The sequence below is a fragment of the Protopterus annectens genome, chromosome 10.part0, assembly GCF_019279795.1.
Source record: "Protopterus annectens isolate FY-2018-M chromosome 10.part0, PAN1.0, whole genome shotgun sequence".
Taxonomy (NCBI): domain Eukaryota; kingdom Metazoa; phylum Chordata; order Ceratodontiformes; family Protopteridae; genus Protopterus; species Protopterus annectens.
The window spans coordinates 974,794,009-974,811,928 of NC_056744.1; the positions used below are offsets into that span (position 1 = coordinate 974,794,009).

General features: G+C 40.0%; 1 protein-coding gene across 1 annotated transcript in view; it reads left to right on the top strand.

Annotated features, from left to right (window-relative positions):
• ACBD6 (acyl-CoA binding domain containing 6) overlaps positions 1-17,920 on the top strand; it is a 1,359,273-nt gene that overhangs the window by 89,160 nt on the left and 1,252,193 nt on the right. The window contains exon 3 of the mRNA XM_044085743.1: positions 16,472-16,568. Coding sequence (XP_043941678.1) covers positions 16,472-16,568 — 97 coding nt within the window. The remainder of the gene's footprint in view (positions 1-16,471; positions 16,569-17,920) is intronic.

The window sequence follows — 17,920 nt, forward strand, 5'->3', positions numbered from 1 at the left end:
AATTCCTTCAACACAGTTTAAATCAAATTAAATACTGTATTTTTTTTTTTTAAAGTGCAGATAAAGGTACTTAAATTCTCTTATACGTCCAGTTGAATATAACCAAGTTGTTAGCCGGCCAAAGCTGAGGTATTTAAGCAGAAAATAATTTCACAATGCACCACTTAACTAGGCAAGGACAGGAAATCAAAGAATGTGGCTACCCCCACACCTGTAATTACTAGCAAATAACAAAATTCAGCAAACACTAGCTTCTGTTCAAGTTACTAAAGAGCAGAAGAGCAGAAAAACTGCCAGCTCAGTTAAAATTCCTTCAACACAGTTTAAATCAAATTAAATACTGTATTTTTTTTTTTTAAAGTGCAGATAAAGGTACTTAAATTCTCTTATACGTCCAGTTGAATATAACCAAGTTGTTAGCCGGCCAAAGCTGAGGTATTTAAGCAGAAAATAATTTCACAATGCACCACTTAACTAGGCAAGGACAGGAAATCAAAGAATGTGGCTACCCCACACCTGTAATTACTAGCAAATAACAAAATTCAGCAAACACTAGCTTCTGTTCAAGTTACTAAAGAGCAGAAGAGCAGAAAAACTGCCAGCTCAGTTAAAATTCCTTCAACACAGTTTAAATCAAATTAAATACTGTATTTTTTTTTTTTTAAAGTGCAGATAAAGGTACTTAAATTCTCTTATACGTCCAGTTGAATATAACCAAGTTGTTAGCCGGCCAAAGCTGAGGTATTTAAGCAGAAAATAATTTCACAATGCACCACTTAACTAGGCAAGGACAGGAAATCAAAGAATGTGGCTACCCCCACACCTGTAATTACTAGCAAATAACAAAATTCAGCAAACACTAGCTTCTGTTCAAGTTACTAAAGAGCAGAAGAGCAGAAAAACTGCCAGCTCAGTTAAAATTCCTTCAACACAGTTTAAATCAAATTAAATACTGTATTTTTTTTTTTTAAAGTGCAGATAAAGGTACTTAAATTCTCTTATACGTCCAGTTGAATATAACCAAGTTGTTAGCCGGCCAAAGCTGAGGTATTTAAGCTCATGTATATTGTGTAAAAAAAAAAAAAAAAATATGCCTGAAACATGCATGTTTATATTGTCTTTCTGTTATATGTTGCTATAATATTTTTGTTAAGCTCATTTGCATATTGTTAGCAATGTACTTCTTAAACTAAGTTTTCTGCTTGTACCTTAATAATGTTCTTTTTGTTATGGAGCTTTTCTCCCCAGGTCTCTGCTGAAAACGAGTTTTATCAACCCAGTTGGACACTACCCAGTTAACAAATGTAAATAAATAAATTAAATAAATATTGACCACTGCTGCATTAGCCTTAGCTATTTGAGTTACATCCCGCATAGAATATAACAGCTGGTCAGCTTCCAAAGCTTCAGAGTACCTTCCACGTGCCCAAGCCATTAGTCAGCTTATAAAAGTTAGGTTTGGGTGCCAAGCCCTCCAGAACTTTCCTGCTTCTGAAAGAATGCTTCTCTGCAGGCTTTTGTGTATTGTCTGTTAGCTAACACTGTTCCATTGCTGGGGATATAAGTTCCCTTTAGGGGAAAAAACTTCCACATTACTTTATTACTTGTTTAAAGTTACTTTTTTATGAAAAACGGCTACTTTTAAGCTAGGAACATGTATTTTCTGTGACTGTCTCAAGACTTTTATGCACTTTTAAACAGTGTGCACTTTTTACTTTTGTAGTAAAAAGTTGTTAAAAGTTATTAAAAAACTACTTTTTCTGTGGAGGAACTGTGTTTATTTTACTTTTTGCAGTTGGGGAAAGTGTTTAAAGTGCTTCTTACTGTGCTTTTTTTTTTCTGGAGGTTACATTTTTGCTACGTACCTGTTTTACCAACTGTTGCTGCTAAGCTTCCCTGGGAAAAAAGCACCATTTTCATCTTGACCATGGAACAAATTACCAGTCGTTCAGTCAGACCTCCTTCCAGTCACAAAACGAAAAAGATTGTTAAGCAACCTTTGCCTCCACAGCAGACTAGTAATTTGCCTCCGATGCAGGTGGATGACTTTGCTATGACCAAAGCTGATTCCTTAGAGCGCTTGGATCCCTTTTGTGTAGTCCATATAGCCACCATGGACCAGGGGTTAACCATGTCCCCTATGGCTGTTGGAGTCTCCCTCAGTGGACAAAGGATAGTCATTCTGTCAGTTATGGGAGAAGAGGCAGAAAATGTGCCTCTGCTTAGCCAGACTGTTGTGCCCATCCTTGGGAAGGCTGTTACTGGCATCACTGGGTTTGTTTTTCCACGTTTTCCTGTTAAATGTTTATCTTCTCTTCTGTCGGTTTCTCCGGACAGAAGTAATTTATTCGGCTTGACTCAGGGTGTTGTGCAGGTTCCTGGCCCTTCTTGTAAGGTAGTCTCTGGGGGGAAAAAAAAGGGATTCCTCATTACCAGAATCTATAGGGGATTGTGATAGGAGAGGTGCAGTGTTTTTCTTCTTAGGTTTTTTATTCAGATTCTGATGAGAGTGTGGTATGATTTTGCCTGTGAGGGATTCTGTTTCTCTGAGACTATTTCCAGGATGAAAACAATGTTTTCAATGGGAGAATTCTATTATTTGTTACAACTAGAATTTCCAGAATCTTCACCCAACCACATAGTGCCGTTAGCATTAGAGAACATTTTTGTTAAATCCTGTGGTTTCCATGACAGTCAGTCTGCTGCCCTAAGAAAGCAGTTAGACTGTATAAAGTTCCCAATCTTTTAAGTCTTTATTTACTAATCCCAGACCTGACCCAACAACTATAGCTTTAGTATGTCTAGCTGCTTCCAAGTATTTTGTTAATTTTAATCCTCTTAATAAGGATTAAAAAGCTTTCGAAAAGTTTGGGGGAGAAAAGTGTATGTTTCTGCAGCTTTGAATTTTAGAATTCTAAACTGTCAGGATGCTATGTTGAACTTTATTTTACTCAATTGTGAAAGTATGCAGAATGCTTTGGCATTGGATTTGTCATGTGAGAAAAAAAATACATTGTACAGTTTAGTTTATTTTTTTTCCACAAGTCACTATTGTTTGAAATGTGTTTATGACTTTGTAGATACTACTTCCAGGGTTGTTACCACTGGCACTGTTTTAAGGAGTTTTGCCTGGCTGCATTCTCAAAACTTCCCAGAATACATCAAAATTACATTTTGTATTCTCTTTTGGATAGTGATTTAGTTTTTGGAGCATCTGCTGCAGAGTTCATCAAATCACGTGATGAGAGAAGTGTGCTGATTCAGGGAATCTCAGATTTTTCAGCCCTCCTTCTCTAAATTCTCCAAGAGATTCTCTGGCCTCTTGTTTAATTTAGGGAAGAAACAAAATAAACAATCTCAGCAGAATGCTGGTAAGCAGATATTTAAAAAGCAATGACAGGGATTCTCCTAAAAGAAAACAGGAACCCCTCAGAAAAAAGGATATGTCAGCTTTGTAGGAGATGGCTGCTCGAAGAGTTAATGGGACTTGTTCACACTACACACTTGGACATTACAGTAACGTCAGAAAACCACCAGTTTTATGAAGAACAGACCGAAAGTATGAGGCAGAAATCTGAACAGTCAGCGAAAATCTGGATAGCTAAGATGAACTCGTACAACAAAGCCATTCAGGGATGATTTTCTTCTTTGCAGAGACCAGTTTGCACACATTTAAAGATCACTGTTCAAAGCTGCAAAGAGATTGGCCTTCTGCCCTTTTCCCTGCTGTAAAGCAGATAAGTTAAAGGACGCCTACCAAAGGGCGTTGTAAAATGCCTGTATTATCGTAAAGCATTACATTAAATGTGATGCACATTTCCAAGCTGCCTGCTTGACTATAAAGGGATTTTGTAGAACTTTCTGTATGCAAATGGTTTAACAATGCCATATATTTAGACCAAAGCTCCTACTGTAGCATTACCGCATTTTTTGCCTTGTGTAGCTGCTAATTTCTTTCCGTTTGTGTCAATACGGATATTGCACTACATATGTAGTTTTTTTTTTTGGATACTCTTACGCATTGTGTATTACTATTTGAATATTTCTTTTGCATCTAATGCTCTGTTTTCCTCTGCAAACCTCTGATTAATGTTGCATACTGATGTCTAACCCCTTTCTCTCAAACGGACTAGGGGTATTTGTATTAGTCTGGGCTATAGAGTGATTTTTTTTTTTATGAAGATTACACTGTCTAACTTGCATTGTTTATGGCCTTTAATCTGCTACTCTCTCCTGTTACCTCTCTGACCTACTCTCCCTGTACACATACCCGTTATCTACATCTATCCCTAGACTCTCTCTACTTACTGTACGCTGTTACACAATCCTTTCTCCTCTGAATATAGCAAAATTTCTGCCTTAACTCTCTACCCTTTATCTGCATCTTTTAGATTATCTAACTCAGTGTGTCTCTCTCTCTCTTTTACAGTAAACTGCTTCCGGGTACTCCCTCCCTGCCATTAAAGTAAAAGGAATACCTCCTGCCTAACCTTGAAGACACCCTTGAATTTGCCTGCTAGCCAGGCTCCATAGAAAGCTACCACTGAGCGGACTCCCCTATACAAGAATTTGTTAATGTATGTAGCCTAAAGCAAATTACTTGTAGAATTTTTTCTTTTTTTACTACCTATATGTACTAGTCTGCCCTTCCGTGTGCGCATTTTAGCAGCCTACTGCAGACCGTTTGCCACTCACCTCCCTCCAGTTTACTTAACCTAGAATATACTGCAACATAAGATGATTTTGCCAATCTCTTCTGTTTGCCATCTCCTTCTATCAGTAGGTGATAGCATCTACCAATGTAAAGCTAGAAAACATTATTGGCCTGAGATTTTCTTACCAAACGCTGGTAGATAGTTAATAATCTTACTCGCCATTTCTAAAACTGTTAATTGTACAATTCCTTCCTATTAATATTCTAAAACGTGCACGCTGATTGGCCAGCCCAACCAGTGTGCCCGTTGTAAATCCCACAATATACCAACGGAAAAAGGTCCTATCGCCTGGACTTTTTTCTGTTGGTATAAACTGCCCCCAAATCTTTTTTTTTTCTACAATAAAAAAAATAAAGAGAGAGAAAACGGAACAATGGAGACTTTCTTTTGTCCGTTGCTTCCGTTTCAAAGCCTTGATGTACTGAGTATGCGTGAGAACCCAAGTTCCATACGCATGCACAGTATATCAAAAAGCAGAATCTGTGTGCCACAATCGGCGGAAGAACAGCAATCCGCCTGTATACAAAGACATTATTTAAGAAAAGTAAGTATTTTTTTTCTTAAATAATGTCATTGTATAATAGCAATAACTGACTCCGTGGTTGTGGTATATTGAAGATTTATCCACGGTTGGCTTTGTTTAATCACTTGGGCTTCGCCCTCGTGATTAAACCACACCAACCGTGGGTAAATCTTCAATATACCACACCACGTTGTCGGTTATTGCTTAAAAATCCACTCCCTCCTTGTTAAAATACCCACACTAACAGTTTGTCTACATTACTTTCCCCTAAAATAAAATTACTTCAGTTGTTTAACAGGAGTGGCTGATACTTTTTCTGCTGTACTCACCTCTTTTGCTCTCCAAACAGACACCCCCCCCCCTCTCACAACTACCTATCATCTTCCCTCATGTAATTAAGTCCACTCCACACCCCATCCTCCTACTTTAAACCTCCTCCTCTCCAAACACCCACCCCCTTCCACCCCCATTCATCTACTTAACCCTATATAATCCAACCTCTCTCAAATCAAGTACTCCCACTCCAAACTGTAATCTCTCATACCACCATCTCACCAAACTTCCCCTCCTTTCTATCTTAAACATAGTCCTACATCCTAATCCCACTATGTATACCTTACCCCTCACCAACCTTCTACTATTTCAGCTAATCCTCTTACATCATCTCACTGCACCCAATGCACCATTACCCTCCTTCTATAAACATCCCACGACCCATTCCCAAATGATCAACCTTACTCTAGAAATTTTGTCACCATCGCTCCTTCTGTCTTACCTACAAATATTCAACTTCCTAAAATAAAAATACCTCCTTCTTACTCCCAATCGTCAAAAAACAAGACAAAGCTTTTTTGATACTACCCACTCTCATCAAAGATTAAAAGCATCCCCACTAGAATACTAATAGCAGGTGACATACACCCAAGTCTAGGTCCAAACTCAAACTTTACCTCTATCCCAAACACTCCTCTCACCCCAGTCCACCAAACTGCTCTTCATAAACAAATTTCCTTCTATTCTGTTAATACCCGAAGCATTCTCAACAAAGTTAGTCAATTTCATGCATGGATAGCAAATCATACCCTAGATGCCATCGCAGTAACGGAAACCTGGCTTAAACCTCACAACCTAGATAATGATATCCTCCCCCCTGGCTATAACATAATTCGCCTTGATCATAAAAACAAAAAGGGTGGGGGAGGGTTGCCATACTCTAGTCTAGCAATCTTACCATTTCTCCCATTACACATCCCCTCCCATCTTTCTTTCCAGCAGAAACACTGGCAGTTAGCCTTAAACTAAACAACTACACTACAATCATGATAGAAGCCACCTACATTCCACCAGGGGATAATATTCCACTGCTGGAAAACATTTTCTCCTTTACTGTTAGACAATTGGTCTTTTGTCTGCTCTCTCAGACACTAGGGTAGAGTCTCTGGAAGAGGGTGCAGTCTCTCACTGTGACTGAAGGCCTCCTTGACCCCCTTCTGACCACTGAAAATTAATTACTTTGTTTGCATATTCAGTTTGTCCAAGACTCTGTTATCCAAGACCCAGGCCAAAGATACATACAGAATAGAAGAGAAATGCAAAGAATACAAATGGATTAAATTGTCCTCACAGTAAACAAGTAGACAAGACAGCAAATGCTATCAAGTATCCTATGGTCTTGCTCACCCCACAGTGCTTGATGAGCTTTCCAGGAGATTGACTTTATCAGCCTATCAATCCCAGTCCTTATTGTAGTTGAGGGCTGTCCATAGTGAGGGTGGGCATTTTTCCAGGTCTGGCCAGGGTTAGAGGTCCACACCAAAAGACCAGTGATGCTAGACATGTCACTGATGACCATGTTTTAGAGATCTTTAAGATCCTTTCCTAGAAAGAGCTCTACTCTTGGACAAAGCTGTTTCCACAAATTTCTGTCAACAAGCCCAGACTATACTCCACAAAGGAGTCATAGAGCTGTTCTTCCTTTAAAATGAGGCCAAAAGTTCTTTTTAATTTTTTGCCTGTCTTTGGTTCTAAAGGAGGTAGGAGACTTCTCTTGTGTCGCGGAACTCATAATCTTCAGTGACTACATCCAATATTTTGAGTTCTGGATGGTAACTCTCCAGTAGTTTATGCTTTTGTTGCTGCAGGGACACCTGAATGGGGTTGCTAGATATGATGCCTTATTCACATTAATGTCTGGGAGTTACAGAGGTGGTTTCTGTGAACTTCTCTTCAATTTGTTTTCCAGACCTGTTTACTAAGGTGCTGGCCGCTGTGGCAGAGGCCTTGCTGGGAAATTTATTTCTATATGTGTTTCACTACATAATGTCTGGTTGCTGATAGTCCAGTGAAAAGATTCTGCTAATGTTGCTGAGAGTGGGCACTGTCCTTGTTGCAGTCTTTAAAGGTCTTCAAAATTTGGAAAGGTCTTTCATATCTACTGTCAAAGGATTGTCCTTGTTGGTATAAAACTGGGCATTTTCCAGGGTATTGCATTCTTACCCATGGAGGGAACCCAGGCAAGTTACATTTTTAGCAGTTTGGGTGAAAATAGATTGGATAATCTAGACACAGACCCTTCTGTGCTTTCTGGGTGATACAAAGATGCAGTCTTCCTCCTTGACAAGTCTCCACATTTTCTTTTTTCCCCTCGGGCACCGAGCATGGCTCACTGTTATACCATGTTTGTTAGTATGCTGTAACATTGTGGGGATGATGTAGAATTTCTGCAGACAAGTCTACTTTGCTCTGCTCAGCATAAAATATTACAGTATTTCACTACTGCTGCTCATTAAGGTTTTGTTTTTATGGGGTGTTGGTTTAATGTCTCTGGACTTCATATGAATATTATTAAAATAAGGGCTATGCATTTCTCAAAGACATGGATCCTGGTGGTGGTCCTTACTTTCTACTTTCCTTCAAGTGGTTACCTTATTGAAATTGCTAGGCCTAAAAGTGGCAATTTGCTGTAATTTGATAATCATGTTCAGGATATAGTTACGTAACCAGAATCTAGTTTTGTTATACAGAGCAAGTTTTATGGCCCATTGCACTCCTCTTGTGACCTCTACATCATTCCCATTGCCTAGGGTTCTTTATGCCTTGAGTATCCTCACAAATCTATCACCCCATCTTATCTTAACAGGAACAGGCATATGAGAAGATAGTGAACTATGATTTTGGTCGTCGGTTTTGAGTTCAAAATTATATTCCCATTTGTAGTCTCATCTGGCTTGAAAATTCAAACATTATGTGATATGGTTACAGTTCATTCACAGAATAATCCTTACCCTAAGTAGCCAGTAGTGTCCAATGTAGTGATCTTGTAGTTTTCCACTTCACTTTCGCATTTGATATGTCAGGTTTGCCAACAAAAGCTTTCCTTAATTCCATTAATTGCCTAAGAAGTTTTTTTGATTTTTGCTTCTCTTGTGCTGTTTGCAGATTACTGGATAACTTGCCAACACTTGTTCTCTGCCTGTGAGCAGCCAAATCAGAACTGAGCAAATCCTTTAAGAATCATTTACCACCCCAAGTGGAGATGTAATTATCTATTTTTGGGGTGGAGAGACTTGCCTGCCTAGAAATTTAGCTCATACAACTATCTTATTAATTCATTTGTTCCCCTCCTACTGGCCTTTTGGGGGGGGGGGGGGTAGGCACTAGTTCAGTAGTGAGTAGCCATCATCATTGGTGGTTCATACTTTTCTCTATGCACCTACTTCCCATTGTGGGCCTTGGTAGCCACACCATAAGTTGAAATACAGTGTGTGTGCAGTGTGAGGGTATCAACTGCTTGCACAATTGACTTTTATGCACAAGCATTCATACCTTCCTTGGATCTGACACTTCTACCAGGTCACCTCAGTCTCCACTGGAAATGACTGTCATTGCATGGCGTGTCTCCAAAACACACGCACATGTGCACGTGCATCCGCAGACACACACACACACACACACACACACACACACACACACACACACACACACACACACACACACACACACACGTTAACAGCCTGTTGGGCTACTAGAAAGTTTCCATTTTTCATAGATGATTTCATAGGTAGTTACAAGTCATGTAGTTTAGGAGTTCATTTAGGAGCCTGACCCAATTTCCTGATTGCCCGAGAGCAATGTTTGGTTAAGTGACCTGCTGTCTTTAATGCTGGTAGGAGGTTTACTGCAACTTCTGACATTCATTGTGTAATGTATTTGCCTCTTTTGTATAGTACTTGTAATGTTGTTTAGTGTTAAAGATGACCTGTCCTAGTGCTTGTACCATATACAGTATTATATGCTCCACCACTGACTTCCATATACAACTTTGATTGTGTACTAAGCTGCGCAAGGCAGCATTATGTTTAATGACATGATTGATTAATGAGAGGAGTAGGAGAATACAACTTCCCTCTTTTGACTAGACATGATTTTGAGCATCTTATGGGTAACTTCATAAGCTTTGAGGTCACTGATTATATATGAGTTTATCCGCTGTTGTCACCAAGTTTCTGTGTCTGTGTCATGTGCCGGTCTATTAGTGGTTGTCCATTTGCCTTGTAGTCAAAATCAACATCCTGTTTTCTAAGTTGCCAAAAAGTGCATTGTCATCCCTTTTGGTAAAAACTCTGTACCTATGAACTACCACATAGGCGGTAGTCTACTTAACACTGAAAGTGTGATAAGAGACCTTGGGATACAGGTGGACAGGAGTCTTTCCTTTGATAATCACATCACCACAGTAGTCAGAAAAATCCTTCTACATGGCACACCTCATCACAAAAGGTTTCTCATCCAGGAAAAAAGAGATCATTGTTCCCGTCTACTCATCACTCATTAGACCCATTATAGAGTACAGTGCCCCTTTTGGTATGTACCTCACAAGACATCTACAACAACTGGAAAGGCCACAGAAATACCTCACAAAGAGGATTACTGGCCTCAAACAGATGCCCTACGCAGACTGTCTCAAAAAACTCCAGCTTCACTCTGTCGCATATCGTCTACTCAGAGGCGATCTCTGCCTAACATGCAAAGCTATGTCACACCCAGAGCTGTTGGGCACGTTCCACATAAAGAAATCCCAATCCCTCTGAGCTACACGCTCTAGGGACCTAAACCTTGTCACCACAATAAACAGAACATGCTGGAGGGATAGATTCCTGTCCCAGAGACTTCCTATACTCTGGAACAAACTACCTATCTATATCAAACAAAGCTCCTCATTAGCACTCTTCAAGAAAAATCTTGATGATTGGATGGGAGATAGGAAATTCACCCCGGGGATCACTTCCGTAACTCTGCTTGACAGGGGCACAGGAAAATAATTTTATTGGGTGGCAAAAGTCAGGGTACCGTTTGGCTAGGCTTATATAGGCCCTAGGGCCAATACCTAGTACCTACCTATGAACCTATGATAGTGCTGCATTTCTTACTGTTTATAGATATGCCACTGCCATTACACCAAATGTGCATTTTATCAAACTCTTTCTGTAGCAGTCTTGCATTTACAGCTAATGTGACTATGTTGCCATGCTTGCAGGCAAATACATATTTAGTCACCAAAGTTCCTTTCTGGGATCAGAAAAAAATATTTAAATTAATACAGGACCCAGCATAGTGTTTGCAGTCAGGTCTTGTATGTGGAGTTAGTTCATTCTGTTATTGGCCCTTTGTTCAACCCACAGAGTAACGTGTCCACTTAACATTTAGCTGCTGAGTTTATCAACAATTCTTTTATCTGGGACTGTTGTGGTGGCCTTAACTGAGTCCACGTAGGCTGTGTGTACAGTAAGGCCCCCCATCCACTGCTTCTGGAACCTCCTTAAAAAGATACCGGGTTTGAAAGATGCAGTAAACTTGCAATGCCCTGTAATGAATAAGGTGAATAAGCAGATGATTTCCATTATCTGTATGCCTTAGTTATTTCATTATTCTCATCATTACTGTGCAGAGTATGCACTGCAGAGCTTATCAGTCTACAACTGTCATGGTCTGAAGTGTCTTATTTGAGTGTAGGGATCATTGTCCTGCTGTTACATACTTGTTAACTGTAATATTTAATGGATTGGTCAGGTTATCCTTTACTTTGGGTAGACAGCTGCCAAGAATACTGCCTGGACCTAAAGAGCTAACATTTTAATTCTATGTAAAGGGGTGTTGTGATCATACCTGCTGAGCATAACTTAAAGTTTCCCAGGCTTTTAAAGTTGTAAGACAGTTTGATTGTGAGCATGTCATACATTGTTTTCTGATCAGTGAATGTATTGTTGTTCACTGTCATTGAGTTGCATTTGTGGTTTATTCCTTTGAATTTCCTACTGTAATTGCTGAAAGCTTTTTTAGTTTTCTCAACATTAGTGGTAAGTTTCATAATTATCTTTGATTCCTTAATAAGATTACCGAACTACTTTTGACTTTTTATTTAATCTACAATTATTTTCACTGCTTGGGTTCTTTTTGAACATGCCATGTATCTTTTTCTCTCTTTTATGGTTTACTGATCTTATAATTCCACCATAAGGGTTTAAAGTTGCTTGTATAGTTGTACGCTATGAGAATGTGTTTTTTATTGATTTTTTGTCCCCCATGCTTGTTGACTGTCTAGTCTGTGCCTTCATTTTTCATTCATTCCACATTATATGGGTAAGGACTGGTCTTAATGCAGCAGTCATCCATACAATCATGAAGTTTTTTTCCATTGTTGTGCTTTAACCCTGCTTTCAATGGCTGATATGCATACTCACAAATGTGAGGGCTTGTTGTAACCCCCCCCCCCCCACCATGAACATGCAGATTCCTTCTCATGCAGGTTACCACGGAGATGAGGCAAAGCCCAAGTGCATATTTCTGGCTCAGATGCTGCATGCTGTGCATTTGTCACTCCAGCAGATGTCAACAGGACACTCAGATTTGCATTGATTACTCACTTCCATCCTCCTTTTAATGTGTCTCCAGCATCTGTGTCACTGATTGATTCTAGGTCATCTAGGTTGTAGAACTTTATCCCCCTGAACCACAGAGCCAGCATCAATGCAGTTTGTAGTGCAAGATTTAATGATATTTAAAAGTCGGTTAAGGACAGTTTCCCAGCTTGTTTTTTCTAGGATTTGTAGGGTATCTACTTTATTTAAAAAAAAAATTTACATTTGTATTTCTATGATTATTCTGCAATGTTTGCATCCTGCTACTTTAGTGCCTTTTGTGTCTAGCTATAGTTTATGGTTTAGTACTGTACTGTACTGTGTATGGTCTCATATTGTTATTACAATACAGTGTGTGTCTTACCATTTCTGCACTTCATCATAGTTTATTATGTCCTGTTTTAAATCCCACTTTATCTAGAGAAGCCTTTCTCCATGGGTCTACACTGTATGCAGTCTCTGCCCTGTTTGGGCCTTCCCATTTATAAAACATAAAGCCATTAAAAAGTTGTGGTTCCCTTTATATACATAAGATCAAGGGGTTACAATGGACATTGAGGAGCTCACGGCTAGAGAAATACAGGAAGCAGACCATTGCCATCTAGCCTTGGAATGGTGGATGGTTGCTACCAATCTCATTATTGGGTCTTACCTTCCTGCAGGCAAGCCCATCAGATGTTCTAGTGACAGTTGCTTCACTGACAGAGTGATAAACTCCATGGGTCAAGAGAAATGCCCATCTGGAGAGGGGCTGCATATAAACTAGCTGGAGCTATGGACAGTTCTGATTGTACTGAATGCTTTGGAGGGGGAACTGAAATCAGGGCATCTCATCAGTCATTTAGCCCTACAACCAGTCTGTTGTCTGATACCTAAATAAACACGGAGACACATGCCCATAGCCCCTTTCCATGGGGCAATAGTGAGTTTGTCTACAGGCGATAGACAGGGTCATTGCTGTCATCACTGTTGAACATTTAATGTAATTTATTCATTTAATAACTGGGGAAATGAGACTGTTTCATCTACAACCTGGACCACAAGGGTAGGTGTAAATTAAATTTGTATGGGCACTTTCAAGTAGTCAGCTAGCCATAATATTTTTTTGGAGGTGGAAATAAACTGGAGTGTGCAGATAAAACACATTCAGACACCACAAAGATAGTGACAAGACAATTGAATCCCAGACCAGATATCTTTATCACTGAGTCAGTATGCTGGAGGTGACTGTGCCGGCAAGGTCCATGAACCATGTTTATAGTGCTGGCTAGGAGGTTTCCTTTTTGGATTGCTGCTGCCTGACAACCATCACCATACCACACATTCCATTGACCCATTCATTTCTTACAGGGTGAGAGACATTCCTGGCCCATTCATTCCTTTTGAGATGAGAGATGATAGCTGAGGCTATTATTTGGGCAGCCACCAGGGCTTTTCTGCTTGCGGCCCTAACTACGTGACTCATGTCACCCCAGAAGGCCCTGATATGCCCTTCTATAGCATGCACATGCATCTGCATTCTTACTGCAGGGGGTTGCCATTAATGGCTTGGCAGATCCATGCTCATGTACATGGTCCTAGCCATATTTGGTGCCTGTTAGGCCTCCAATTGCTTATTGGCATTTTTCTGACTACAGTTAACATACTCTTCCCTCACAGGATGGGTGACCCACTTACTGCCATCTCCACACCCTGCCCAGCTCTTCCAGCACCCTAGATGCTAGTCGGATTCAGGTCATCTGGGTCTTAGTCGGAGCTTTATCTCTGTGTGCCACAGAACTGGTTGCAGTGCTGTCTTGGAGTTTCAGATCTGAGTGTGTTGTCTGATCAATTTCCCTCCTTTAGTGAGCTGTTCACTACCGTACCTTCTCCCTGCCCAGCTCTTCCAGTGCCTGAGATGTTAGTCAAACTCGGGTCACTCGGGGCATATTCATGGCTTTATCCCTGTATGCCACACAGCTAAGTGCATTGGTGTCTTAGAGTTGAGGATTTGGGAGAATTGTCTCCTCAGAGTCTCCAGGAGTGGTATATCCTGGAGGATAACCTGTTTGGCATGAGGGAGAATGTGGCCCTCCCTTTTTCTTCCTTCTGCTTGATGCAACAAGGCATTGTGGAGAGACAGTGGATGGATTTTTTCCTCCTGTAACATGGGAGATTCCATTGTGCTTTCTAACCATTGCCTTCTGATCCATGTCTAGTTGCAATATTCAGGGAAGAAAGTGCAAAGTTCATCCTCATTGAACTCTTGTGGCCAAGAAGGATGTGATTGTTAGTGTCTCGAGTCCCAAGAAAAGCAAGAAGGAAACCTTTCCTGTTCAAGCATGAGCAATCTGCTTCTATACAGGTGGGGCATCAGCCTGCTCCACCTCAGGACTTCACTTCTGATTTAGAACCAGACATTCCAATCAGAGTGTTGGAGGTGTTGGAAGCCACTAAAAAGGTTTTGATTCATCATATGTGTTCTACTAGGTAGAAATTCTCCACCTGAAGAAGAGCTTTCCTATACTTTCGCATTTGGTCAGAATGCAGGTGTTTTGAATTATCTTAGACATCTGTTTGTGTTCCACAGTCCAGTTGAATGCATTAGGTTTTTTTACGCATCACAGCATTCTGGAGTATAGGACTGCAGCCCAGCTTCAACTGTCTAAGCATTTTCTTAAAGGGATTCAGCTTTTCTTTCCTCCATTAAAGAAACCTCTCACTTCTTTGGAACTTATGTTTCACAACTGACATTTTTTCTCCATATTTCCTTTGGGCCTGCTTCATCAGCAGGTTTGAAGTTTATCTTCTGGAATAAATTTCCCTTGAGGCCATTACCTTTGCTTGTAGGAACTCTGAGCTGGAGGTGCTTATTTGTAGTGTACCATATTTGGTGATTCCTAAGGATCATATGACCCTTAGGGCTAACCAATGTTACCTCCCAAAAAAGATGCCAGAATTATTCTTAAACCATTCCATTCATCTTCCATGTTTTCTTCTGTGGAACAGAAACCAGGGAAGAAAGACCCTTCATATCATGAATGTGCTCCACAATCTCAGATCCTACTTGAAGCAAGTGAATGAGTTCTGGAAAATGGAATAGCATTTTGTCTCCTTTGTTGCAAGATGGAAGATGCTGGCAGTTGTTAAGTGAACTCCATTAAGTGACTTGCTATAACTGCATTATCTTTTACCATCACATGACAAAACACCCACTGTGAAATGGAGCTATCAGAATCCACTCCACTAAGGATATGGCTACTTCCAATGTATGACTCAGGAATTGTGCTGTGGTCATTTGGTTGCCATTTCATACCTTCACCAAGCATTAGTGTGTGAATCTTGACTCCAGAAATCAAACCTCGTTGGTATTGTAGTACTTCGGGACTAGGCCTTCTGAGTGTTTGTCTTTCTGTTCTCCACTTGTTCCTGTCTTCTAAGAGAGTTTTACTGATTAGAGATTCTTCGCAGTGATAAACACATTGAGGAGGGTTCCCAGTATCAAAAAAAGCATGTCCCTACTATATTAGTCGATCACTAAGGAGACCCTCAACAGTGGGTTCTTATTACTTCACACCATCCTGCCATGTCTGGGTGGTCCATCCAATGGCTGCTGTCATAGTTCCCTGTTATTATGTATATTGTACAATGTAGGTTGCTTTTGTTACTTTTCTTGATTTGCAAGAATATGCTTACCCAGAGGTTGTGGACAAACTGTTGGGCACCAGTGTTAAGCATGTTCTCCTAGTGTGTAGTATGCACATTTTGGCAGAAGGCACATATGGCCCCAAGCAGGAAAGCTTCAATGAAAAGTAGCCAAACTGAGAGATGAGAAAAGGTATTCCTGTTGTAGACCCACCAGAGAGGTATCCCCTTACAGCTGAGCTGATATGGTAAGAACATCCATCCATTTTTACACATGGGGTCAACAATGACAATCATCTACAGACAGTGCTCATAAGCCAGTTTGCTAGCCCTGCCATGGTTGTTCTTCCAAACCACACATCTGCACACCCACTCTTACCTATGGCCAATTTAGATTGTCCAGTCCACATACCTCTTATTCATTATGGTGGGTAATATATTTTTTAGATGTTTTAGATGTAAAATTGTTACAGCTGGAATTTGACTTTTTTCAAAGCATGCTATAGTAGGCTGACATTGCAGCATATCTAAAAACACTGAAAAATGCTGTTTTCTACATATGTTTTGTAGAAGGTACTTATTAAATGAATTCAAGAAAATGTCAGCTTTGGTAAATGGCATTTCAGAATGCCTCATTTAATCTGAACTTATTTGTCATTAGGTATTTTTTTCATAATATGTTTCTTTTTCAGGGAGGCTTGGAAGGGACTGGGAGACATGAACCCAAAACAAGCCATGGAAGAATATATCACTGCTGTCAAGAAGTTGGATCCATCCTGGAATCCTGTGGTAATTTTTGAAACATATAATAATACATTTTTAAACAGTATCCATTCTTCTGAACACATCATGTGAACTTTTTCATACAATATGAAGCACGCAGGTGGCATATTTCCATTTTGTTTATTATGGGATTTTTGGCATAGTGTAAAATTGGTGGAAGATGTTAGAAGATCTGCTAAGGACAGTTGTTAGACTGGCTTGTTGAGAAAATAAGTTGGACAATTGTAAAGTTTATACACTGAAAAAATAGTGACTGCGATGGCTATTCAAAGCTAAAGCCTAAACAGTATGTGAGGTGCTGATGTTGCACAAGCTAAAGGTGCCATGGTACGGTACTTCTGATGGTGCACAAGCTAAAGGTGCAGTGGTATGGTACTTCTGATGGTGCACAAGCTAAAGGTGCAGTGGTACGGTACTTCTGATGGTGCACAAGCTAAAGGTGCAGTGGTACGGTACTTCTGATGGTGCACGAGCTAAAGGGGCAGTGGTACAGTACTTTTGAAACACATTAATATTTCTGCAGTGCTTTCTTTTCCCTATGATTTTATAAGAAACAGAATCAAATAACTGGTATACTAATAAGAAAACCCTACTAGATACGTTTTGTAGCATTTAAATGAACTGTACATTGGAAAAAATAAACCCAAGCAATGGGAACATTTGTAGTAAAAGTAAGAAACAAATTGATGACTGCAAATCTGATAGCTTTATAGTATGACAAGTGGAATCTTAACAAGTTGCTAATTCAAAGTGTTGTATGTTGCAACAATGAAAAAGTACTGCTTGTATGAACCAGATAATATTTTTGCATTTGTGAACTGCTTTGTGTTTAAAGCAAGTGAAACTTACTGTCTGCTAGAAGTTCGGTGAATGCTTTCTGAAGAGGATTGTATTGCTCCTAAAATACGTTGCTTGGCAGATACTCTATTCAGCTGAGAGCTGAGTGTGTGTGTGTGTGTGTGTGTGTGTGTGTGTGTGTGTGAAGAGGATTGTATTGCTCCTAAAATACGTTGCTTGGCAGATACTCTATTCAGCTGAGAGCTGAGTGTGTGTGTGTGTGTGTGTGTGTGTGTGTGTGTGTGTGTGTGTGTGTGTGTGTGTGTGTGTGTGTGTGTGTGTGTGTATGTGTGTGTGTGTGTGTGTGTGTGTGTGTGTGTGTGTGTGTGTGTGTGTGTGTGTGTGTGTGTTGTGTGTGTGACTAGTTAATTGTTAATACTGAGGAACTGTTAGACTTTCAAGAACAAAATGCCCGGTGCTCATATGGAGACTTGCTGTAGTAATAAAAATGAATGTTTCATAGCAGTTAAAGGGTAGCTTGGAAATGAAAACTTTCAGGTGAAGGTATGCTTAATTTTCAC